This window comes from Cololabis saira, chromosome 2 (assembly GCF_033807715.1).
Source record: "Cololabis saira isolate AMF1-May2022 chromosome 2, fColSai1.1, whole genome shotgun sequence".
In the NCBI taxonomy this organism is placed as follows: domain Eukaryota; kingdom Metazoa; phylum Chordata; class Actinopteri; order Beloniformes; family Belonidae; genus Cololabis; species Cololabis saira.
In genome coordinates, this window is record NC_084588.1 from 1,807,198 (window position 1) to 1,834,727 (window position 27,530).

The 27,530-nt window shown below is 45.6% G+C and overlaps 1 protein-coding gene across 1 annotated transcript in view; it reads left to right on the forward strand.

Moving 5' to 3' along the window:
* The window catches only part of lrrk1 (leucine-rich repeat kinase 1), a 163,258-nt gene extending 136,036 nt beyond the window's left edge, over nucleotides 1–27,222 (forward strand). The window contains 5 exon segments of the mRNA XM_061735983.1: nucleotides 1,650–1,847; nucleotides 3,016–3,230; nucleotides 12,367–12,807; nucleotides 13,152–13,253; nucleotides 26,439–27,222. Coding sequence (XP_061591967.1) covers nucleotides 1,650–1,847; nucleotides 3,016–3,230; nucleotides 12,367–12,807; nucleotides 13,152–13,253; nucleotides 26,439–26,616 — 1,134 coding nt within the window. The 3' untranslated portion in view covers nucleotides 26,617–27,222.
* The last annotated feature ends 308 nt before the right edge of the window (nucleotides 27,223–27,530 follow it).

The window sequence follows — 27,530 nt, forward strand, 5'->3', positions numbered from 1 at the left end:
AACGCATTTTTATGCAGAAACCAACTCAAAATATTGATTTTATTCACTAAAAAATAAGCATTCTGGGAAATTTCTCTAGCCCTCAATCGGCGAGTCAGCATCTGAAAACCCTCGATCCGTAGGGACAGATTCATACACACTACCCCTCGTTTTCCGCACTCCCCCTAAATGCAAAGAGGAATTGGGACACCATTACCCTACCGGGAACTCGCAAAATCTAGGGGTAGTGCTGAAAAGTAGGGCTGGGGGGGGATTGGGACTGGGCCTAAGATGGAGGAGGATGAGAGTCAGCTGCAGAGTCAGCTGCCATTATGAGGTCATTGGTGATCTTTAGGAGAGCTGGCTCATGCTGTGACGTGGGCGGAAACCAGACTGGGAACTGTTCATAAAGGTTATTGTTGTGGAGATGAGCATGAAGCCGGGATGCACCTACTTTTTCCAGGATTTTTGAAAGAAAAGGTAGGTTAAAAATTGGACGAAGGTGATTGAAGTTGTTGGGATCAGAACCAGGTTTCTTGAGAGTGGGTGTTACAGCCGCAGATTTGAAAGATGATGGAACAGAGCCAGAGGTTAGGTAGGAGTGGATGATGGCAGTTATCAGGGGCAACAAAGAAAGAAGTGTACAGTGGCCGAGACCCGCCATTGCTGAAAATTAAAGAAACGCTGCAAATAAAAGCAAATGCCGCTGCAAATAAAAGAACGCTGCAAATATAAAGAAATCCCGCTGCAAATAATAAAAATTAAAGAGCCACAACGGAAGTGAATTACCGGGGACTATTTTTGCCGATGCACCAGTGTTTTTTACGTGAGAGGACAAGAAGACGACGAACAGGACTTAAGTGAAAAGGAAGAAATAAGAAGAGCGAGGAATTTCTCAGTCAAAAGTGTTACCATGGCAACGCTAGATGCCAAAAAGCAAAAAAAAAGGCGAAAATTCGGACGCTTATTGCTCGGCCGAACTTTATCTAGAGACATCATTCAAACTTTCAAACACTCGGCCTGATTGGCACTAACGGACCGTACAACCTCATTATACCAATTATTACAGTTTTTGCAGTATTTACTTTTCATTTCTTTTTAAATTTCCATTTGACTTTGGACGCTTGTTGCTAGGCAACAGGTTATCGTAGAGACATCGTACAAATGTTCCCCGACGCAAGCTGTGGAATTCAACATATTCAAATTTCATGAAGCTGTGATTTAAGGACATTTGATGTCAAAATCCAGGCCAAATGGCCCCATCCCCAAAGGTTTATTAACAACCCTAAACCACACACCCTGTGGGGAGCACAGGAATGAAAGAAATACAACCGTAAACACCTCAAACTGACATAGAACCACCCCGAACACAACCACTACAGAACCACTACACAACTACTACACAACTACTACACAACCACTACACAACCACTACACAACCACTACACAACCACTACACAACTACTACACAACCACTACACAACCACTACACAACCACTACACAACTACTACACAACCACTACACAACTACTACAGCCCCAAACCAAAGCAGCAAGAGGGGACGAATGGATAGTAGGGCCCATATCAATATTTCCTGAAATGTTCTAGTTGGTTGTTGTTGTTTAGTTACTTTGGAGTGACTCCTAACCAGATCTCTCTGGTGTGTGAAGAGCTTGGCCCGAGTGTTTGCGGGGATGTCCGACGGCCTGGTGGCCGTGTACAGCTTGGTGGACGACCTTCCTCTGGACGGAGAGACCTACCTGTGTTCACACACCCTAAACAAGACCGTGTTTGGACTGAAGGACTCGGACCCGAGGCAAAGACCCTACCCAGTCAGAACCATCGCTCTGGTCAGCGGTGGCTCTCAGGTGAGCAGACACACGAAGACCACGGGATTGTTGGTGACGAGTAGGGGTGTAACAATATATCGTGCCACGAAAATTCGCGATACAAAAACGTCACGATACGTGTCGTGGAGGTGACAAACTGTATCGGGATATTGGGTTATTAATATTAATCTATTGTGTTGACTAGTAACGCGCATCCGACCGCGCCTCGACCCGCGGACCAAAATCTTCCTCCACTCAGAAGAAACTAGTACCGTTTTGCGGTCCCGATCACGGGACTCTTGCAGGGTTTTGAGCTCTGAACTTTTACTGATGTAAGGCTGGTGTAGAGTTAAGCCTTACCTTATTAAATTAAACCTTTTTGGGGTCGTGAGTAGGATAAACACGGGGACAACTTCTGCTGAGTTCCAGTGTACTTTAATGTCCCTCAACAGTGTAGGATTTTAGAACATCAACACAGCACCTAGTGCCGTACTGTGGCGTATCACTCTAAAACAGACTAATCACTACAGATAAACTGACTAGTGTCATTATAGTCCCTGATTTACATCAGAATATAAAGAATATATTTATAAAATAATCAACCCTGAATTACCAAAATAACCTTAACAAAAATAAATCTCCTCTTACACTTATAAGGTGAGCATGAATCAATCTTTTTTATGATGTGAAATTGTATGTATTTATTTACTTTTATTTATTTATTTAATTTTAGTTGTTACATTTCTGGAAAAGAAAAAAGTCAAATCATACATGAGAGAAACTATTCAGTTTGTGGCAAAATATTTTTACTTGTGAAACAGAAGATGCATAATGCAAACCTGACATTTACTTTTAGTTCAGTTTGTGGAAAATGGTTGGCCTGGCTTTCTCTTTAAAACTTAAACAGTTATAAAGCATTACAAACTGTAACAATAGGGCAAACGCACAGTATTGTTTTGTATTTTGTGTCTTTCAAATAAAATAAATGTTTTCCAGTCATATGTTCCTCATTCAAGGTTGTTAAAAAAGTACTGCTATAATATCGTATCGTTATCGTGACCTCAATATCGTGTATCGTACCGTATCGTGAGATTAGTGTATCGTTACACCCATAGTGACGTGAGTGTGTGGGATCTTTTTTTGCATTTGGGACATTGAGTTGGTAATGAAAGCTGATCGTCCTCCTCTCTGGCCACGTGTTTGTCAGATCTGGTTCTCCAACGGCCCCGGTGTGCTAATTATCGACTCTGTGAGTCTTCGTGCGGTTCGAAGGTTGGAATCCTACAGCCCGCCGTCCTCCATCGTATCCATGGCAACGAGCTTCAGCTTGTTGGGACAGGAAGGAGTGTGGACCCTGGACGACCACACAAACACCCTGCTGCTGTACCACGCCGCCTCCTGCGAGCTCTGCGCCACCTACTGGTGAGTAGAGCTTTAACTGGTTGCTGCACGGAGGCCCGCCCTCACCCCGCCCTCGCCCCCTCCAGCCCTCACCCCGCCCTCGCCCCCTCCAGCCCTGACCCCGCCCTCGCCCCCTCCAACCCTCACCCCGCCCTCGCCCCCTCCAGCCCTCGCCCCCTCCAGCCCTCGCCCCCTCCAGCCCTCGCCCCGCCCTCACACCGTCCTCGCCCCCTCCAGGCCTCGCCCCGCTCTCGTCCTGCCCTCGCCCTCGCCCTCGCCCCCTCCAGTCCTCGCCCCCTCCAGCCCTCGCCCCCTCCAGTCCTCGCCCCCTCCAGCCCTCGCCCCCTCCAGCCCTCGCCCCCTCCAGCCCTCGCCCCGCCCTCTCCCCCTCCAGCCCTCGCCCCGCCCTCGCCCTCGCCCCCTCCAGCCCTCGCCCCCTCCAGCCCTCGCCCCGCCCTCGCCCCCTCCAGCCCTCGCCCTGCCCTCGCCCCCTCCAGCCCTCGCCCCGCCCTCTCCCCCTCCAGCCCTCGCCCCGCCCTCGCCCTCGCCCCCTCCAGCCCTCGCCCCCTCCAGCCCTCGCCCCGCCCTCGCCCCCTCCAGCCCTCGCCCCGCCCTCGCCCCACGCTCTCCTTTGATTGACAGCTCATCCGGCCAATCAGGAGCTTCCTGTCCCCTCATAGCGAATGAACCTGTGTTGGGGCGGGACGAGCACGTCCGGCTTCTGTCATGAGAAAAACCTCGGCAATTGCAGCGTTCGCCCAGAAGATGGTGCAGTTGTAGAGCAAATGAAATGCTGAACACAACGATATATATATATATATATATATATATATATACAGTGGGGAGAACAAGTATTTGATACACAGCCGATTTTGCAGGTTTTCCCACTTGAAAAGCATGTAGAAGTCTGTATTTTTATCATAGGTACTCTTCAACTGTGAGTGATGGAATCTAAAAAAAAATCCAGAAAATCACATTGTATGATTTTTAAGTAATTAATTTGCATTTTATTGCATGACATAAGTATTTGATCACCTGTCAACCAGTAAGACTTCCGACTCTCACAGACCTGTTAGTTCTTCTTTAAGAAGCCCTCCTGTTCTCCACTCATTACCTGTATTAACTGCACCTGTTTGAACTGGTTACCTGTATAAAAGACACCTGTCCACACACTCAATCAAACAAACTCCAACCTCTCCACAATGGCCAAGACCAGAGAGAGCTGTGTAAGGACATCAGGGATAAAATTGTAGACCTGCACAAGGCTGGGATGGGCTACAGGAAAATAGGCAAGCAGCTTGGTGAGAAGGCAACAACTGTTGGCGCAATTATTAGAAAATGTAAGAAGTTCAAGATGACGGTCAATCTCCCTCGGTCTGGGGCTCCATGCAAAATCTCACCTGGTGGGGCATCAATGATCATGAGGAAGGTGAGGGATCAGCCCAGAACTACACGGCAGGACCTGGTCAATGACCTGAAGAGAGCTGGGACCACAGTCTCAAAGAAAACCATTAGTAACACACTACGCCGTCATGGATTAAAATCCTGCAGCGCACGCAAGGTCCCCCTGCTCAAGCCAGTGCATGTCAAGGCCCGTCTGAAGTTTGCCAATGACCATCTGGATGATCCAGAGGAGGAATGGGAGAAGGTCATGTGGTCTGATGAGACTAAAATAGGGCTTTTTGGTCTAAACTCCATTCGCCGTGTTTGGAGGAAGAAGAAGGATGAGTACAACCCCAAGAACACCATCCCAACCATGAAGCATGGAGGTGGAAACATCATTCTTTGGGGATGCTTTTCTGCAAAGGGGACAGGACGACTGCACCATATTGAGGGGAGGATGGATGGGGCCATGTATCGCGAGATCTTGGCCAACAACCTCCTTCCCTCAGTAAGAGCATTGAAGATGGGTCGTGGCTGGGTCTTCCAGCATGACAACGACCCGAAACACACAGCCAGGGCAACTAAGGAGTGGCTCTGTAAGAAACATTTCAAGGTCCTGGAGTGGCCTAGCCAGTCTCCAGACCTGAACCCAATAGAAAATCTTTGGAGGGAGCTGAAAGTCCGTATTGCCCAGCGACAGCCCCGGAACCTGAAGGATCTGGAGAAGATCTGTATGGAGGAGTGGGCCAAAATCCCTGCTGCAGTGTGTGCAAACCTGGTCAAGAACTACAGGAAACGTCTGATCTCTGTAATTGCAAACAAAGGTTTCTGTACCAAATATTAAGTTCTGTTTTTCTGATGTATCAAATACTTATGTCATGCAATAAAATGCAAATTAATTACTTAAAAATCATACAATGTGATTTCCTAGATTTTTTTCAGACTTCTACATGCTTTTCAAGTGGGAAAACCTGCAAAATCGGCAGTGTATCAAATACTTGTTCTCCCCACTGTACATATATATATATATATATATATATATATATATATATATATATGTATGTATGTACGTGGTAAATTCAACGGTTCAAAAGTTATGCCCATGGGACATAATTGTTATAATAAAACTCTTTGTAAGACATAGTCTTACAAAAACATGTGTAAAATACAAATTTTTTGTGGTATTGTTATCAAATTTGAACTTGCACTAGATAAGGCTTCAGGCTGTGTCTCAGTGTGTTTTCAAACCAATAAGTCACAGATTCATCTGCAACATCTGATTACAAAACTAATAAAAACCTTCTATTTCAGTGTGTTCAAACTGAGATTACTGAATTCTAGTAGCAGTTACAGTGATTCTGACAGTTGGGGGGAAAACTTCAGAGTGTTACCTTTCAAAAGAGACCAGAACCATCCATCTACTTCAAACGGTTCAAGAACAGCTTTACCTTTACTTTGGGTAGAACTTGAATAAGCGTTTTGGGCGACTTTACAAGTGCGGGAACAACTTAAGAACCTCCTCAAACACACGCAAGCCTGTGAAACACCAATATTGTGGAGAGCTTTGATGCTAAACATAAGAGTTGTTATCCCTCGACTGACGGCCAGGCCGGCTGATTTTTGTGTATAAAACAGATAAAGTAGATTGCGTTTGAAAACGTGAACGCTGCCGAGCAGTGAAAACACTGATAGAGAAAAGACTTGTAGATTTTGGAGCCGTGTCTCCATTACCAAGTTTTCCATGTTACTGATAAGTTTATTTTTAAACTCTAAACTGTTTGTGTGTGTATCTGAGGTGGCCTGTGAGTTCTCATCACACTGTAATCATCTGGACTGTTTTCTGCCTCAGATAAAGGACCCTCTGACACCACGGGGTTGCATATTCAGCGGAGGGTTCCCAGCTCACAGAGCAGCTGATACAAATGAGCAAAATAAAGCCACAACATTGATGCCATGGTTTGAAAGGAAAACTCTTAGCTGAGCTCCTGCTGACTCAGTTGGTTGTAAGATGGCTTTTACTCTCAAACCTCAGCTAAAAGAGTAGAGCTAGAATGGGTTATGGTGAATCAGAGCATCCGTATCCTCCTGACTGCCGGGGAACCGTGCAGCAGCAGCAGCAGCTTCGTCAGCTCCGTCAACTCTGGTTGGGAACAACATGCTCGGACGCCTTTTCCCCCGTCGTCGCCTCGTTTATTGGTCAAAGACACGGGAAACTGCTTCACAAGTCTGCACTACAGCAGAACGCTGCTAACTTGTTCCCGCACTTGTAAAAGTCGCCCAAAACACCTATCCAAGTTCTACCCAAAGTAAATGTGTTAGGTTCAGGCACGTAACATTTGTAACATCAAACTCTCTGGAGACAAAGAAAGACACAAAACGGTTAGAATTTACTTGCAAGGAGAGCAGTCAAGATTTGTAAGATCTCCAACATACTCTAATTCGTCTCTGCTGCTTCCTTGCTTTTTATTAACTCTGGGTGTACCCTAGTTTACAGAGCTGACTGCGCCCTTAAAGGGAGGGGAAAAGGAGTGGTCGCAGTCAGCGGATTCAGGTATTGAGTCAGGCTTGTTCTCATTTGTTTAGCAACAAGAAGTTTCCTCTTCTCCGCAGATATCTGCTTTATGCTGATATCCGGAAACTTCTTGTGCAGCACTTATAATACTTAAACACAGCATTGTTTTATCAGTGCGTCACAGGCGTAAGCAAATCATCATACGTCCTGTTAATAGCAAGCATGATAACTTATTAATAGTTCCAACAAAATGTAAAGCTGTTCTTGAACCGTTTGAAGTACATGGATGGTTCTCAACTCAACTCAACTCAACTTTATTTATAAAGCGCTTTAAAACAACCACAGCTGCAACAAAGTGCTGTACATAAGAGGACAAACAATCAACAGCAAAAGACAATAAAAACAATTAAGTTAAGAAAACTCAAATATCCTATCTCAAAAAATTAGAATATTCTGGGAATCTTTTTTTTTAATACTCTTTTTATTGGTTTTTCAATTTTATAGGTACAAACATTAGAACAGAACAAAATGAAATACAACAAAACATAAAAATAAAATTAAAAGAAAAAAAAACCCCACCCCAAATCAACAGAAAGCGCTGCGCAGCACATATGCATAAAATGAATAAGTAAAATAGGAAAATTAAGAGACAGGTAAATGAAGAGCACATACATGGGATAAGTGAAAGAAAGAATAGGCCTCATCCTTCAGGGGCAAAAGCTGAGTTAAGGCTTCTGTAAGAAGGAGTGCAATGATTCCCAGATCCTCCAAAACGTATCCGATTTGTGATTTAGGTCATGAGTCAACTTCTCGAGAGGAATAAGAGCAGAAATCTGTGACATCCACATGTCGACTGTAGGGACCTGGGGAGTGGACCACCGCAGCAACATAAATTTTTTAGCCAGGAACAAAAGAATTATCAGCAGAGATTTGGTGTCCGTGTCCAAAACATTGTCTGGAGCAACATGGTTAAGTAAAAAGAAAACGGAGTTAGCAAGAGCTGTTTACCAATGACCTCCTGGATTACAGAGTGAACCCCCTTCCAGAAAATCTGGATGTGGTCACATGACCAAAACAAATGGATAAATGTACCTTTGTGTGTCTTACATTTATAACAGAGCTTGGAAGTGTCAGGGAACATTTTCTGGAGGCGAACAGGAGTGTAGTAAGTTCTGTTCATGTATAGAGATTGAGGTACATTTAGGAAAAGTCCCGCTGCAGATCTTGTCCCAGTCTACAGGATTAAACGTCACCTCCAGATCACGCTCCCACAACAGCTTCAAAGAGTTATAAGCTGAAGAGTCAGAGTAAACCAGAGAAGTATAAATCTTGGAAATCAGTCCTTTAGGAGATTTTGCCAGAACTATAGTGTTTTCCAGCTCTGACAGTCCCATGCGAATCCCGCCTGACTTCAGGAGAGAACCTATAAAGTGACGGATTTGGAGATACTTATAAAAATCTTTGTGGGGAATATTAAAATCAGCCCTGATTTGCTCAAATGACTGAGTCAGAGACCAACAAGTCTGTAAAGCTGGACAGGCCCTTAAATGTCCACTCCATCAAACCAATACTTCGTATCTGTGCTGGTAAATCTGGATTCCGAGCTGGGGGAGAACAGAAAGAGATGGCAGGGGGAATATTTAGGTATTTCTTCACATCGCGCCAAGCCAACAGTGTGTTATAAATAATTATGTTATCCTTGAGATGATTTAACTGATCTATAGTATTAATAAAAGGAAGAGAGTTCAGCCTTCTGGGATAACAAAATAGGGATTCAAGACCCAACCATAGGGAATCTTTCCTGTTCATAAACCAATTAGACAATGTTTTAAGTTGTGCTGACCAATAATATCATTGTAGATTGGGCAGGGACAAGCCTCCCAGGTCCTTCGGCTTGGTAAGTAAAGAGAACTTAACTCTTGGATGTTTGTTATTCCAAATATAGCGAGAGATATGGGAATTTAGTGACTTAAAAAAGGCAGCAGTCAAATAGCACAGGACATTTTGGAATAAATAGTTCAATCGAGGAAGAATATTAATTTTTATAGTGTTGATTCCCCCAAGAAGAGAAGTTGGGAGGGAGGCCCATTTTGCCAGATCATTCTTAACCTTTTGAATTAGAGGCGAATAATTATTTTCAAACAGATTGTTTAAGTCAGGGGTGACAAAGATACCTAAATATTTGAAACCCCTCCTCGACAGTTGAAAAGGAGACTGAATCGGCATATCCTGGGGGACATTGAAGGGCGTAGCAACTGATTTCCCTAGGTTAATCTTATAACCTGACAAAGCACTGAATGTGGCTATAGAATTTAAAACCGCCGGAATTGATTTCTCAGGTTTATTCAGATATAAAAGGACATCATCAGCAAATAAGGAAATAATGTGGTTTTCTTCATCTAACCTAACTCCAGATATATCAGGATGAACTCTGATGACCTCAGCCAAAGGTTCAATGAACAATATAAATAATAAAGGTGATAGGGGGCACCCCTGTCTGCAGCCCCTGTGCACCGGGAAACCATCAGATAGCAGGCCGTTAGTGTTGACTGTGGCTATTGGGTCTGAGTAGAAGGCCTTAATTATATTAATGAAGTTAGAGCCCAGACCAAATTTTTCCATTACCGGAAACAAAAAAGACCACTCAGTCAAAGGCTTTTTCGGCATCGAGGGAGACTATCAGAGCTGGATTTTTATGAGTGTTAAAGTACTGAACAATATTAAGAGCACGGCGTACATTATCTGTGCCATATCTCGATTTGACGAACCCTGCCTGATCTGGGTTTATTATTTTCGAAAGGATGGTTTCCAATCTCCGAGCCAGTACTTTTGCAATGATTTTGTAGTCCACGTTGAGGAGACTAATAGGCCTAAATGATTAACAATCCAATGGGTTCTTATCTTTTTTCAAAAGAAGACTGATAGAAGCATATCTCCAAGAGGGGGGGGATGCCGTCTTTCAAAATACCATTGATGGCCGGCATAAAAATTGGATGTATATCTGGCCAGAACTTCTTAAAGAATTCCAATGGAAACCCATCTGGGCCTGGACACTTCCCATTTGGCATAGATTGAATTGCAGCCCAGACCTCCTCCGGCGTGAATGCAGCATCTAAACTGGAGTGATCCTTCTCTGCAATAGCAGGCAAAGAAATATTATTTAAATATGAAGCGATAGCCACGCTATACACTGCTCCACGCTATACAAGGATTTATAGAAATCCCGGAATGTGCTATTGACAGTCACTGGGTCACATGTGACATCCCCACTCTGTGTTCTTATCATGTTAATTGAAAGATCGTTATTTAGATTTTTTAGTTGGTGGGCAAGCAGACGACTGGACTTGTTACCAAATTCATAATATTTCTGTTTTGTGTAAAGAAGAAGTTTATGGACATGACGAGTATGATCCATATTAAATTCAGTCTTAACAGCCACTAGTGCCTTTAAGTTTGCTGGCGTTGGTGATTGTTTATGTATTTGCTCCAATCTAGTCACTTCTCTTTCAAGATTTCTTCTGTTTTCCTCTAAGGTTTTTTTCTGGTGAGAGCAATAAGAAATAAGCTGTCCACGTAAGGTGGCTTTGGCTGCATCCCAAATTGTAGAAGAGGACACGGAGAGCTTTTATTATCGAGCCAAAATTGTGATAAGTTGTTCCGGACAAAGGTGCAGAAAGAGTCGTTATTCAAAAATGTTGTGTTGAATCTCCAGGTGGGGGTTCTAGGAATATTAAATACCGGGTTAACGTACAGATGTACCGGAGCATGGTCTGATAAAACAATAGAGTCTATACAACAGGTTTGAACAGAATGTAAAAGGTTTTTGGGAATAAAAAAATAGTCTAGGATTCAGGTGTCGCCATATATCTATCAATCCGGTATCGGTGCATACGTTTTTAAGGACGGTAGATGACCTTGGGTTAGATACGTTTGCAGAGGAGGATTTATCCAGAGAGGCATTCATTATACAATTAAAGGGCCATTGCAATGATGATTAAACATCAAGATCATTTGTGACATAAACTGGGGTGAATCAGTATTTGGGGCATAAACCTTGAGAATAGTTATGTGCTGTTTAAGAATCGAACCTCTAATCAACCTGAGTACCTGAGTAACAGGTACTGAGTGAAGAGGAATTAATCAAAGTGCAAACAATTATATGAAAGAATGAACCTGGGCTCCAGACGTTTAACAATAGGAAAATAAAATGCAAAAAATCTGAACAGCAGCGCTTACCCTCCCCTATCCTGTCCCCAAACGACAGGGAAAAAAAAACCCAAAAGAAGTCACTGGGCAATCTAAGCATTGTCCAAATCCTAATTTAACAGTTAGATCACAGTAACGACTAAGACACCTGTAACAGTGTCCATACTCCAGGCTAAATGATGAACACCACTGAGAAACACCCCCGAACCATTAATTTCCAGATTATTACTTGGACCACAACATTTGTGCAAGGTGTACGTAGACCACAAATAATGACATATGCGCTATTAAAGTTAACTCCAAAATGTAAGTGCTGTACTTGTAAAAAAAAAAATAAAAATCATGTAGAAGAAAAGGCACTGCAGAATGTGGGATCAGACTGAATACTTTGCAAAATTAACAGTTTTTAAGTATTCTGTGTTTTAAAGAGTGAAAAAGTGAGGGACAAAAAAAAAAAGAAAAATATCACTCGCTTGTATTAAAGTCACTTATTTCCAAGGGGAAGAACTGCAGATTACAAATTAAATCAGCACCGTTGTGTAGATAATTCTCTTAGAGTCCATGTGGTGGTCACACACACAAAAAAAAAAAAAAAAAAGGCACAATGTTCAGTGGGGGCTCAGTGTACATGTAACGTCCGTCTTTCTCCGTTATAAGTGATAGCATTAGAAATGAAAAAAATACCTCACTTTAAGGTGTCCAGGAATGCAGCCGCAGCTTCGGGGGTGTCAAAAAGGCGAATTTGCCCTTCGTGGAGACACCGGAGGCGCGCCGGGTAAGCAAAACCACGCTATTTGTTATGACGCGCCAGCGCCTTCCCCACGGTGTCAAACTCTCGCCGCCTTCGCAGGACCCCCGCAGACAGATCGGGGTAAACCGTAGCTGGGAGCCACCATGGTGGATGTCGCGTTTCTTCATCGCTGCTCTGAGCAGTTGCTCCACTGTTTTTTCCATGCCGGCGCCGTGAGCGCCGTGGATGTCCTCCGCGATGTTTGAAGATGACATGATGGGGCCTGATGGATGGTGCTGTTTTTAAGATCTGGTTTCTGGTTCCAGCTGCTCGGACGTCAACCCTCTCCGGGACGTCTTCCCCGTGCAGCGTCCCGCTGGGGGCGCAGCGGGGACGGCCGCTGATATCAACCCCGCGGACCAGGAAGGGAAGCTGGAGCGGTTGAACGGGCAGGTGACGCTGCTGTACAGCGACGGGGCCGGCACTCAGATCATCCAGCACCAGGACTCGCTGACGGACTACTACTCCATCTCATCAAACTCTCCCACGGAGCAGAAAGAGTCCGACGCTTTCAGCACATTTGACTCCCAGTTAGTAAACAGCACGCCACTTCCTGTGAACGGGGAGGAGTCGGGCGTGGGCCGGAACCGACGGACGTCCAGCGACGCCGGGCCTGATCTGGAGTCGGTGGAGAGTACGACCCCCACCGCCCCCCACCTGCAGGCCTTCGCCATGCTGCCGGTCAACGGGACTCTGTGGATCCCCAGGTACCAAACTGGGCCTAACTGGGCTCAGCGTGCAGACACACGCTCACATTTAGCTATGGGGAGGCAGTGTCTCCAGCTCAGTAGAGTGATGTGCTTTAGAAATGGCCTAATAAGAATTAGCATGAACGTATGCCCCTTGGAAACCAGTGTTCTGCTCTGCTCAGTCACTGAGCTCCCTCCAGTTCTGCCTGTGAAGTTGTTTCCAGTGGTATGAAGGAGTTACCAGCAGGAGAAATACAGTCTAAACATGTTCTATTTGCATCAAAGTTAAGATCGGTGGTTGAAGTGATTGTCCACTTTTGTGTTGTATGATGAAGTGATTTGCTGTGTTTGCTTGTTTGCAGGCGTGGAGGAGATGTTATTGTCATTGAGATGCAGTCGCACGCTGATGAGCTGAGAGGCCGAGTCGTCGCCGTCCTCCGTCCACCCGGCTGCTCTTCTCTGGGGTAAATCACTCACTGCTTCTGTCACCATCCTCATCATGATTTCAGTGAGTGCAGCAGTCGGCGCTGTTGTTCAACAAGTAGTGCTGTTCAGTTATCAAGAACTATTAATCATTTTATTCAACAATTATTAATAATTAATCATGTAGAAATACAGAATAATCGTTGAAGGCAATTACTAGTTGGGCACTAGCTCTGTCAAATAGCCATTGTGACCAGAATTTGTGTAAAACATCACAAACAACTTCTCATTAAAATCAATCAGAATTTATTCACATCCAGATGTCAGACAGATGGTAAAGGCGACACCATTGAATAAATCCTGATGGCACACTACGTTAAAAACATAAAACATTAACTACCAAGAAAAACAACAATAAAAATGAAACGTTAACTGCATGAATGGAAAAGAAATCAAAAACAATAAACACGTGATACAAACGATCATCTATGGTTCAAAACAACGTGGCTGCACGTGGCCCTGTGGCATTTAAAGATGGCGGCGCCCTCGCCACGCCACGTGCAATCAGACCGGATGACAAACACGGCTTTAAACCGTGAATAACTGGTGGAAAATGGCGCCACAATATAAACGAATAATAATAATGATGCCAGTAGTTGCCGGCGTAGTAATACGCACAGTAACTTCATTAAACACAAGTTTAGCTCTGAACCGCTCTAGATTACACTGATCACCCAGAAGCATAAACCTCACGCCTCCCGGCCTCCGGATCTGGGGCTGCAGGTTCTGTCGGGGTGATCAGGGTTTTCCCGGTGTGGGAGAGCTTCGTTTCGGCTCGGCTGAGGTTCGGCTCAGTCCCTCTGTCCTGCGGGGATCCCATGGGCAGATCGCTTCTGCAGGGGTCCTCCCAGCCGCTCGGCTCCTCTGCTGTTCCTAACTTTGAAAAGAAAAGACAGTCTTGCAGCGTGCAACAGCCGGGGCGATCTCTCCGATCCCGGAACCTCTTGACGCGGCCTCCAGGCGCGGGACAGTCTACTGTAATCAGGCTCCCATTTCATCACTGAGGCGCGGGCTTCACGGGCGCAGGAGAATCTGCTTCACGTTCTGATTGGGACGCGCTGCCGGAGGATCGGAACCTCCTGGCGAAAGACTCAAAACAGAGAGAAAGTTAAGTAGGAGCATGGAAGAGAGGAAGCGCTGCAGCGGGGCAACGCTCCGGGCCGCTGCTGGCCGTACGGATCCCCAGGCCAGTCCCGATGCGGGCGCACCTTGGATACCCCCCCCCCCCCCGACCGGGGTAGAAGAGACGTGATCCCGATGGGCTTTTAGCTTTGGACGCGCGCCGCTTCAGGCGCCACCCCCAAGGCACACTGGTCTTTGTAGTTTTCAAAGCGGCCATTTTGAGAGGCGCATTAAAGCTGATTTCGGGTTGAGCCGGCTTTAAAGTCAAATTCACATATTCACAAAATGTTCATGAACATTCATAAGTCCAGAGTTCACATGAGCACATGATGGCTGCACAACAGCGCTGTCACAGCAAAGAGGCCTTGAGTCCTCTCTGGGCTCTTCCTTGAGTCCTCTCTGGGCTCTTCCTTGAGTTCAATTCAATTCAATTCAATTTTATTTATATAGCGTCTAATACAACAGAGTTGTCTCTAGACGCTTTCCAGAGACCCATACCCAGAACATAAACCCCCGAGCAGTTAATACATAAACAATGGAAGGTAAAAACTCCCCTAGTGGGAGAAAAGCCTTAAGCCAAACAGTGGCAAGGAAAAACTCCCCTTTAGGAGGGAAGAAACCTTGAGCAGGACCAGGCTCATAAGGGGGGACCCTCCTGCCGAGGGCCAGACTGGTGGGTCAGGGACGGCAACAGCACAGCAGGCAGGTGGAAGCAGCAACGGGATGACCAGGGGTGGGGACCGCAGGCCAGCATGCAGCTCCCGAAGCTCCGGCCCAATCAGCAAGTCCCAGGTTGGGGTGCAGGGTCAGGGAGAGTCCTCTCTGGGCTCTTCCTTGAGTCCTCACTGGGCTCTTCCTTGAGTCCTCGCTGGGCTCTTCCTTGAGTCCTCTCTGGGCTCTTCCTTGAGTCCTCTCTGGGCTCTTCCTTGAGTCCTCTCTGGGCTCTTCCTTGAGTCCTCCCTGGGCTCTTCCTTGAGTCCTCGCTGGGCTCTTCCTTGAGTCCTCTCTGGGCTCTTCCTTGAGTCCTCTCTGGGCTCTTCCTTGAGTCCTCTCTGGGCTCTTCCTTGAGTCCTCCCTGGGCTCTTCCTTGAGTCCTCGCTGGGCTCTTCCTTGAGTCCTCTCTGGGCTCTTCCTTGTGTCCTCTCTGGGCTCTTCCTTGAGTCCTCTCTGGGCTCTTCCTTGAGTCCTCTCTGGGCTCTTCCTTGAGTCCTCTCTGGGCTCTTCCTTGAGTCCTCTCTGGGCTCTTCCTTGAGTCCTCGCTGGGCTCTTCCTTGAGTCCTCTCTGGGATCTTCCTGCACAGACTTGGTTGTCCATGTTTGCTTCTCCGGCTCCTTCAGACACTCTAACTTCATCGCAGTCTGTCTGTATCATGGTTCATCAAGATAATTCATTCTCACAGCATAAGTTCATCTAAGAAGGGGAAGAAGATTTTTAAATACTGTTGTCAGTGAGGGAAAATTAAGTTTTTATCTTACGTGTGCGATCGGATAGCTGCGTGAGAAGTCTAACCTGCCCAGACCCAGATCTTCCTTTCCCTGGGTAACCATTTATTGCAAGGCACTGATTTACTACTAATTAGAGCCCGAGGACTTACAGTGCGAAGGCCCTATTGTACTTGTAGGAATTGTTTTTCTCATTTTTATTTTTATTCCGATGAAATGAGGGCCTTTTTGCCCCCCTAAACGTGCCCCAAAAGCTGACCCCCGCCAAAATACAAAATACTGCAGAACTGCCAGCAGACCTTCAACACCAAACCAAAAATTGCTGCCGCATTTAGCCGATGCTGAATCCGTACAAGCAGCTGATTGCCTTGCTGAGCGCAGCATGACATTTACTGATAAAGAGGTGATAGCAGCTAGCCATCGACTGAGTCCACTGTCAATTAATCATTCAACAAATACATTTATTGCTTTGTATAAATTCTCCTGGCATGGCACAAAAAGATTCACCCCTCTCAGAGTTGCCATGACTGTAAAATCAAATGGTCTTCCTGGCCTTCCTTCTGTCTGCCTGATGCAACACTCTGATAGCCCTTTTCCACCAAACCGGGGCTGGTTCTGAGTCGTTGACTATGGACCAGGACCTGGATCATAAGAGGGGGAGAAACCTGGACCAGGACCTGGATCATAAGGGGGGGAGAAACCTGGACCAGGACCTGGATCATAAGGGGGGGAGAAACCTGGACCAGGACCTGGATCATAAGGGGGTAGAAACCTGGACCAGGACCTGGATCATAAGGGAGATTATTTGTTTTGAAAATGAATATAAAATAATAATAAAATAAATATTCTTCTCTAATAGAAATTAAAATTCTCCTTTTTAAAAGGATATCTGAGCTGAACACTCAAAAGTAAAACTACATCAGCCAGTGACAAATACAATCAACTCAAGTCCAATGGAACTGTGCAATTCTGCAACCATCAACTATGAAGAATTAACAATTATTTTGCAGTAAAATAAGCATATCGGATTTTTCAGGAAGAAAAGTTATTGCATGCTGTGTATGCAAATGCTTTTGCATGTTGCTAGTGTTTCCTCCCTTTGTTGAAATGTCCACAGTATTGCAAGTCGCCCTGTTGTCATCCATTTTGGTAAAATGTAACCAAAATTTCGAGCGTTTATGCTGCTTTGTCGCCATGTTTTCCTGCTGGGCGCGAATGCGCACGTTGCGTAACTTCACATCGTGCGTGGTGACGTCATTCGCCCCCACTGGAATTGATAAGGGAATTGTTTGCAAAAAAGGCAAACGATTCCAAGGGATTGAAACACTGGGAACCGGTTCTCAACAAGAACCGGTTCTGGATTCCCATCCCTAGACTGTACCCACCCTGCCTTCCATCTGTCTGACCTGCTGCCCTCAGGCAGACGCTACAGGTCAATCAGAACCAGAACAAATAGACTCAGGAACAGCTTCTTCCCTCAGACAGACACCACACTGAACATACAAACCCCCCCACAGTCGGACCGCTGCTACCAGAAGTCATGTGTTTGCCCTGCTGCACTGTTGCACATTTTGGATATATACTGTGACACAGAGTCTATTCTATTTTATTTTGTACTACTTTATATTATATTCTCCTTTTTTTTACTTTTTGAAGGAAAACACCATTCCGTGATGCTTTAATTTCGTTATATGCCTCGTACAATGACAATAAAAGCCTGAAGTCTGAAATATATCTGCCATTTGTAAATCATGTTATATTTGTGTGTGCATCAGAAATACATTTGGGAATCTCGTCCTACGGACCTGTGAACGTTCCTGTGCATTTGTGAATATTGAGACTGTTCTAGCTCCATAATGCCGAGCCGGTTCTATGAGTGGAAATGACCTGTGTCAGGTTGAGGTCTGAATATTAACCCTATCATTGGCTTAAGGTTTTTTCCCACTAGGGGAGTTTTTACCTGCCATTGTTTATGTAATAATTGCTCGGGGGTTTATGTTTATGTTCTGGGTCTCTGGAAAGATCCTAGAGACAACTTCTGTTGTAATAGACGCTATATAAATAAAATTGAATTGAATTGAATTTTTTTTTTTTAATTAACAAAAAAATGATAATTTAGAAACCATTGAAAACTAAATGGAGGGTATTTTAAAGATCCCTTTTTTTCTGAGTATTATTTTACACATCAGGAATTAACTGCAGAACCCTTTATTTTTTTTTGTAATTTACTTTTTATTCATTTTTCTTTTGAAACAAAACAACATACATGCGCCACCTGGGCACAACACATATAACATGGGGGAGATCTGGGTGTTAATAAGACAACAGAATCAGCATAAATACAGCTTACACACATAGACACATGTACCCACACCCTTACTTATCTTGACAGCTCAGTCAGTTTCCACATAGTACTCGCATATAGACACATATTCACATAAATACACTCCATACCCACTCCTACTTGTACAGCATGTGTCTTTATATACCACATCTTTGTTTTTGCATGGGCACCTACATCCAAACTTAAAAAACATAAAGAATATGCACTCGGCAAGGGAAAAAAAAACGTCTAAATTTGGAAGATATGACCTTACTAATGGTTTGCCGATTATACAAAATCAGGTCTTAAACTTGACACATAAGAGAGCCACTTTGACCAATTTCCTTCAAAAATCTCAATTTGTTGTCTCAGCCTAAATGTGATCCTCTCCATCACGTATATATTATATATTATATCAATCCATTCATTTATTGTTGGTTTGTCCTTCTTAAGCCATTTTCTGGTCAGGGCCTTTTTGCATCCCACTAATAAAACTCCTAACAGGTATTTATCCTGCTTTGTGTATTTTAGTCCATTCAGATCACCAAGATACATGATTTTAAAGTTTAGGTACATTTTCTTTTTAAAAACAGCCTCCAGGACCCCGTGGACATCTCTCCCAAATGGAGCCACAGAGGGGCAACCCCAAACAATATGATAGTGTTTTGCTAATGTGTTTCCACAGGACCTCCAGCAGGCAGTCTGATTTGAATAGTTAGTCTTTTGCGCCGGAGTGTTAAAGAATCGTGTCGCATTCTTCCAGCTGAAAGCACCCTTTCTTTTTGAATCGTTCTGTTATAGATATGCCACTTTGTTCCGGATTACTTTCCTGTTGCACCTTTTGTAAATCTAATCTCTGCCACAGTGCTGTTTTTAGAGCCAGGAGCTTTCCTGGTGTGTGTAATGATAGGAGTGTGTGCTTTGAGAATGAACCCAATGCTGACGAGCAACTCAAATACTTTTGGTCTCCTGGTCTGAGTAAGGATGGATTGGAGTTGCTCTGACTCCGCTCTCACGACATTCACTCCACCAGGGAAGGATAGTGAACCTAAATTGGAACCTTCTCCTCCCTCTTGGGGCACATTTTGAGTTAACCTCAAAACCACTTTACCACTGGAGAAGAGAGAGCTGCAGCTGGTTCTCTGCAGAGAAGACTTCTGTGTGAGCTTCTGCAAATTAGCACCGACATTTGAGCTTTCTGCAATAACAGGGCTCTGCTAGTGCCTAATACGGAGTCACCACATGGCTCTTCTGCTGGCTCTTCTGCTGGCTCTTCTGCTGGCTCTTCTGCTGGCTCTTCTGCTGGCTTGGCTAACGTTGGTAATGAGACCTCTTTACTTCTGAGATCCTGTTCATATATATCGTGTTCATTTCAGTCATCAGATCACATTTTATAATTAGCTTTAAAGTACATGTGTGGATCCACCAAAGGTAGACTGTGGTCCATTTGGCATTTCACGTGTGAACAAATGTTTTGGTTCCCATTTAAGAAAGAAAAACTCTTTGTCACTGAAATAACTTGTTAATAAATTGACAAAAGTAGTAAAAGCTGAATAATGAAAATCAGACATTGCTGTAGAACTAACCAATAAAAATGTCTAGGAGAAATGAGTTGGCCCTCCTAGAAAAGATGGAGAAGATGTGAGTAGAGTGACGTGTTGAACTAAAGCATGTCCTGTAAAGCAGTGATCTCCAACCCCCGGGCCGCGGCCCGGTACCGGGCCGTGGGTCACCTGGTACCGGGCCGTGGGTCACCTGGTACCGGGCCGTGGGTCATCTGGTACCGGGCCGTGGGTCACCTGGTACCGGGCCGTGGGTCACCTGGTACCGGGCCGTGGGTCACCTGGTACCGGGTCGTGGGTCACCTGGTACCGGGCCGTGGGTCACCTGGTACCGGGCCGTGGGTCATCTGGTACCGGGCCATGGGTCACCTGGTACCGGGCCGTGGGTCATCTGGTACCGGGCCGTGGGTCACCTGGTACCGGGCTGTGGGTCATCCGGTACCGGGCCATGGGTCACCTGGTACCGGGCCGTGGGTCACCCGGTACCGGGCCGTGGGTCACCTGGTACCGGGCCATGGGTCACCTGGTACCGGGCCGTGGGTCATCTGGTACCGGGCCGTGGGTCACCTGGTACCGGGCTGTGGGTCATCCGGTACCGGGCCGTGGGTCACCTGGTACCGGGCCGTGGGTCACCCGGTACCGGGCCGTGGGTCATCCGGTACCGGGCCGTGGGTCACCCGGTACCGGGCCGTGGGTCACCTGGTACCGGGCCATGGGTCACCTGGTACCGGGCCGTGGGTCATCTGGTACCGGGCCATGGGTCATCTGGTACCGGGCCGTGGGTCATCCGGTACCGGGCCGTGGGTCACCTGGTACCGGGCCGCATAGAAAGAAAAAATCATTTCTGTAGCCCCGACTGATGATGGATGACTCTCAAACTGATGCTTCACAATGTTTTTATTCCTTGCATGTAAATACAATACAAACACACCGTAAGAGCTATAAAGGAGTAAAATAAAATAAAATAGAGTTAGTCTTTCTACATTCATATAAGTTTCATTTATTTTTCATTTATACAGACCGACGCAGCTGCTCAGTCGGCAATAAAGCTACCGTTAACCAAATACATGAGCGACCAAACTCAAGCTGGACATAAATACAGCTTAAAATTTGCACAAATCCTGATCAGCAGGTGTTTTTTGTGTCAGTTAGGCTCCACGTTAGCATTCCTGACACTAGTTTAGTCTTTTCAATTCAATTCAATTCAATTTTATTTATATAGCGTCTAATACAACAGAGTTGTCTCTAGACGCTTTACAGAGACCCATACCCAGAACATGACCCCCGAGCAGTTATTACATAAACAATGGCAGGTAAAAACTCCCCTGGTGGGAGAAAAACCTTAAGCCAAACAGTGGCAAGGAAAAACTCCCCTTTAGGAGGGAAGAAACCTTGAGCAGGACCAGGCTCATCAGGGGGGACCCTCCTGCCGAGGGCCAGACTGGTGGGTCAGGGACGGCAACAGCACAGCAGGCAGGTGGAAGCAGCAACGGGATGACCGGGGGTGGGGACCGCAGGCCAGCACGCAGCTCCCGAAGCTCCGGCCCAATCAGCAAGTCCCAGGTTGGGGTGCAGGGTCAGGAAAAGACTTGTGCTCCGTAATGCAAGCTACAGCCACCCACGACCACCTGCAGGACAAAAGAGAGAAAAGGGAGGAGAAGGGGGGGCCAGCAACGGGATGACCAGGGGTGGGGACCGCAGGCCAGCACGCAGCTCCCGAAGCTCCGGCCCAATCAGCAAGTCCCAGGTTGGGGTGCAGGGTCGGGGAAAGACTTGTGCTCCGTAATGCAAGCTACAAGCCACCCACGACCACCTGCAGGTTCCGGTGTCCGGCAAAGGATGCTGCAACATGGACAAAAGAGAGAAAAGGGAGGAGAAGGGGGGGCCAGCACAAGAAACTACAGGAGCGACTCTGACACACTAAAGTTTACACTACCTAGAGATTTACCAACACCAGCTAGAGGTTTACTAAACACTAACTATAGGCTTTACTAAACAGAAATGTTTTAAGTTTAGTTTTAAAGGTGGAGGTGGTGTCAGCCCCCTTAACCCAGATTGGAAGTTGGTTCCATAGTAGTGGTGCCTGATAGCAGAACGCCCGCCCTCCAAATCTACATTTAGATACTCTAGGAACTACGAGTAAACCTGCACTCTGAGAACGGAGAGCTCTGACAGGAACATAAGGCACTATCAGGTCTTGCAAATAATGCGGAGCTAAGCCGTTTTGGGCTTTATACGCAAGTAATAAAATTTTAAATTGGATTCTGAATTTTACGGGTAACCAATGGAGCGACGCTAACACTGGAGAGACGTGGTCTCTCCTGCTGATTCCTGTCAGCACTCGTGCTGCTGCATTCTGGATCAGCTGGAGCCTATTCAGCAAATTACTTGGACATCCTGCTAACAACACATTACAGTAATCTAGTCTAGAAGATACAAACGCATGAACTAGTTTTTCTGCATCACTCTGCGAGAGGATTTTCCTAATCTTTGCAATATTACGGAGATGGAAAAAGGCTATTTTACAAACCTGATTGACATATGGTTTAAACGACAAATCCTGATCGAAAATAACACCAAGGTTTCTCACAGTTGCACTGGAAGCCATCGCAACACCATCTAATCCCTTCCTAAGATGCTCTGGACCAAGAATGATAACCTCTGTTTTATCTGAATTTAGAAGCAAGAAATTTCTGGACATCCAGTCCTTGATGTTCCTAAGATATGCCTGAAGTTTAACTAACGGTTCTGTTTCATCCGGCTTCATAGACAAGTAGAGCTGCGTATCATCAGCATAACAATGAAAGTGTATGCCGTGATTCTGGATTATACTTCCCAATGGCTGCATGTATAAACTGAACAAGATTGGCCCTAGCACTGAACCCTGCGGAACACCATAACAGACCCTTGACTGTTCTGAAGAAACCTCATGTACATGAACAAACTGGAATCTGTCAGATAGATATGATTTAAACCAACATAGAGCTGTCCCTTTAATCCCAACAACATGCTCTAACCTGTGCAGTAAAATGCCATGATCTATAGTGTCAAAAGCAGCACTGAGGTCCAGTAGAACCAGTATGGAAACTAATCCCTTATCTGAGGCCATAAGGAGGTCATTCGTGACTCGAACCAGTGCTGTCTCTGTGCTATGATGCATTCTGAACCCTGACTGAAAGACTTCAAACAGATCATTTTCAGACACACTTTCTACTGTTGTTAAAAGGAACCCTGGCTATTAAGACATGTAGGTCTTAAAAGATAAATGTTGGTATCAATTATAACAATGTGATATAAAAAACCTTGTTGATGTCTTCATTTTTATAAAATTTTAAAATATAATTTAACATGTAGGTCACCATTGTTGTTTACATTCTGGGTAGTGACGTCAGACGGTGGCTCCTGCTAACCCCCGAACACTGTTCTGACACCCAGAAACAGATGAAAACACAGCTAAACAGGTGACGGTGCACCAGAAACACAGATCAAAACACAGCTAAACATTAAGGTGACGGCGCACCTACAAAAAAGTTAAAAAAAAATTTAAAAAAGTACTGCACCATAAAGCATGAACTACAAAAACACCATAAAACTCAGATAGACTAACCGACCACACGTTTCAACTAGCAGATAGCCGATGCTACAATAAAAACCCCAGCCAGGTCTGGCGTCATTAAATTAAATAAAGATGTTCTTGCCTATTTGACGTGAAGTCTGCGCCTCCCGGTTCGTCAAAGTCCCGGGCCAGTCCCCTCAGCCTCTGCTCTGTCATCAAACGGTGGACCCAGCACCGAGGCCGGTTTTAGGGGGGGGGCAGGGGTGGGCTATGCCCACCCAAACGTGCATCATGCCCACCGGCGTCTCCATCCCGGCGGCGGCGAGAGCGGACGGCGGAGCGCTGCAGGCTCTAGAGCCACGGCTACGCAGTCTACGCCGTAGTCTACGCCGTCTACGCAGGAGCCTACGCCGTTGACGCCGTAGCCTAATGCACTGGTAAGATGCGCACGACTTTGATCATTTTTGCAGATCTCCCGTGCATCACAGAACTTTGATCCAGTTTGCCTGAACCGAGACGTCTTATGGGCTCCCTTGTCAGCCTCCACGGCCGGGAGAGAGCTGCTCATCTATGTTTTAGATACCTGTCCCAGTTAAACTAACGCGGCTTATCTTCCCAGAGCCACCGAACTACGTCATCGCCCCCAGAATGCATTGCGCCTCCCGCAGGTCAAAATATGTGATAAACATTGTAGATTTTTAAAGCAATTAGATTATTTTATGTGTTTCTAACAACATATTTTAGTATAAGAGAACAATTGTGGCTAATTAGGGACTACAAGTCTTAATAACCAGGGTTCCTTTTAAACTTTAACCGTTAAAGTCCGAAGCGCCGGATGTTTAAGAGGTCTCGGTGAGACGCCTTCAAAATAAAAGCACTAAATATCGGTCTCCTTAATATATAACAAATAAAATAAAAGCCTGGCTTTAAATAACGTTAATGAGAAAACAAACATAAAAACACATTCATAGAAATACTCATATTAAAGTTTTATTATTTATTATTATTCATTATTATTATTATTATTACTATAGCGAAAATACCACAGTTTTTAGTGCCGATCTTGTCATTTTATTTAGTTTTTATCAGCTACACCTTTAGATTGGGCCGTGAAAATATTGTCATTAAACCATTGACATTAAACCGGTCCGCGGTGCAGAAAAGGTTGGGGACCAGTGCTGTAGGGTAGGCGGCTACGTGGGAGTCTCTCCGTAGCTACGCCGTAGCCTGACCTGCACCTCCCAAAACATGTATCTACGCGTCGAGGCGACGCAGACTGAGAGGGCTGTGATCGGTTTGCTTGGTAGCCACGCATTTCCGGTTTTGGTTCGTGAAGCAGTGGTGAACTTTCAGCACTCTTTTCTTCGTGTGTGTGATTTTTATTTTTTTATTTTGGGTTGTTTAAGTTTTCTGCACAATAGTTGTCCTTATCTCTTTGATTCACTGTGACCGGAAAAGCCGGAAGCTAAACAAAGTATCAACTAGTGCTCTGGGGGGAACTGCACCGCGGAGAAATGGAGTGACGGAGAAGTCCGAAGGTTCACGACGGCGTCACGGCAACAGCGTAGGCTCTGCGTTGGTTTAACGTAGAACCTTAAATCAGGCGTCAGCGATCTCAGTGGTCCGGAGGTCAACGTGGTGACACAATATATATAATGAAATAAATAATGAATACCTAAACAATGTAAAGCATGTGAGGGCTGAGAGCTTGATTGTCGGGTGCTAATGTTCCATCAGGGTGTGATCCGGGCAGCCGGGGTGCACTCTGACTACAGTTCACCGCACAGACAGGTTAATCCTCTGAAGTCCAGGGTTTACTGGACACTGCTCTCCGCTGTGTTTGTCAGGGAACCTCATCTGCCAGGTGTAACACACCTCTCACCTGTACGCTGGACATTAGTCGCCCTTGTACCGGTGAACGCGTGCTCTCCAGTGTGGAAGCTGCTGGTACAGCAGGGTTTTAGCTCTACGTTCTTCTAGACCAGGGGGCGGCAACCCAAAATGTTTTAGAGCCATATTGGACCAAAAACACCAAAAACAAATATGTGAAGAGTCGCAAAAAATGAAAAGTCTTGTATCAGCCTTAGAATGAAGACAACACATGCTGCATGTTTGTATATTAGTTAGAACTGGGGGAAGATTGTTTTTTTTCATTATGCACTTCGAAAAAAAAGTTGAAATGTCGAGAAAAAAGTCGAAATGTCGAGTCAATAAAGTCGAAATGTCAAGAAAAAAGTCGAAATGTCGAGAAAAAAGTCGAAATGTCGAGTCAAAAAAGTCGAAATGTCAAGAAAAAAGTCGAAATGTCGAGAAAAAAGTCGAAATGTCGAGAAAAAAGTCGAAATGTTGAAATCTTTGTTAACAGAAATGTTGAAATGTAATATTTATTCCACACATTTTTGCAGCATTGGAAAAGGTTAAGGATGTTTGTGTTTCATGTTTGTCCTCCTACAGAAACCACATTAACACAAAAAATATATTTCCCTCCCCCATCGATTTCCATTTTCAAACATTTTTGAAAAAGCTCCAGGAGCCACTAGGGCGGCGCTAAAGAGGCTCTAGAGCCGCGGGTTGCTGACCCCTGTTCTAGATATCCTGGCTCTATTCATTAGTCTTCCCTCCATTGTGTGGGTTGTCATGGATACGCTAAGGTCAGGTTATGGAGCTGTACATCCCAGCACCAACTGAGAGCAGAAGAGCATGGAACCCAGAAAGATGAACCTACAGAGATAATTGGGGGTTGTTCAGCTTGACTCATGGATAGTGAGTTCAGGGTCACAGAACACATTTTTCCTCCCACTTTGCTTTGCATCTCTGCCTCATAAATTACACGGAGTTAGAAGAAGACGGTCTGGTTCAGTTTACATTCTTCTTCAGTGAGAGTAAACAGCACACGAGCACAGGGGTTTCAATCTTAGCCAGCGCTTGTGCAGATGGTAGCTGAACGTACCGACCGTCCCCGGAGGCTCTTGAAGGAGCCGTTTCCTCGAACTGCCTACGAGCTTCCAGGAGGAGCAAATTACAGGACACAGCTTCCACCAGTGTGAGCTCCGTCCCCACACTGCATGGCTGTCCTTCCAAAAGGAGGGTGCCTTTCTGCTGTGCCTCCCTCACTCTCTCCTCCCTTTTCTCTCTTTCTTTCTTTCTTTCCTTCTTTCAGGATCCTTCGGGAGGCAGCACTCGTGGCAAAAGATACAGTTGTCTGTGGCTTTCAGAGGGAAAACATGGAGTGGTGCCTGGTTGTCTGGAGGTCCTGGGGCTGCTGCGAGCTGGAAAGCTTCTACCAGTCCTACGAGGAACTTGGCCGCCTGGAGTCCAGCATGAGGAAAAGAAGGTAGCTGTTGTGCTGCACAAGCGAGGCGCAGAATTGCATCTCTGTGTGGTGGTTGGAGCCGAGGGGAATACGCACGGACAGACTGGTAGTATTCAGAGCAGGGGGCCGCTGAATGCTGACATCGCAGCAACACAGGAGGGAGAAGAAGTGAGGGCCGTCTCCCCGCCGCAGACCCAAGGAGCCGGTTCAGGAGTCAATGAAAACTCATCAGGACGATTGACTCAAAGTCCAGCGCTCTAATGGGCGCCTCAGCACCGCAGCGCATCGGCAGCCGGGTCCGACGGGGGTCGGGTTCGTTGGGTCTCGTCTTCCTCCATCTCCCTCCTCCGGTCTGCAGCTGGGACTCTGCACACACACAAGCGCTGGCTGTTTGTGGAGGAATGCTGATGTTTCCCAGCAGGCCGTCCTGATGCCGTACAGGAAACAAACAGCAGCTGGTGGACGGCAGCGATACTGACACACACTCGCTACGAACACACGGCAAAGCTGAGTCAGCACGCCCCTGCTCTGACCCGTCAGCTCGTCTTCTGTGCAGCACGGCGCTCACTGTCAACACCTTTAGCAGGTCTTTAAATTGTTAATATTTTTTGCTAATAAAGGTAGAAATAGACCCCAAAGTTTCGTGTTTGGTTGGTTGACACATAGACATATAAACGTAGACGCCGCATGGATCTGCTGCGATACCTCAACGTCGCCGCCATATTGGATGTTCAAGACTGCGCTGTAAACTAATACAAGTTAATGGACTTATTTTCATAAAGCACATTTCTACAAAGAAATGTACGTTTTACGTCTCATTTATTCATTCACACACGCACTAATATACTTGGGAAACAGTTAGGCACCAAATATAATATATTTAATTTTCTCAGATGGCAAAAATAAGAACTTTATTAGTCCCACATAGGAGTAATTCTC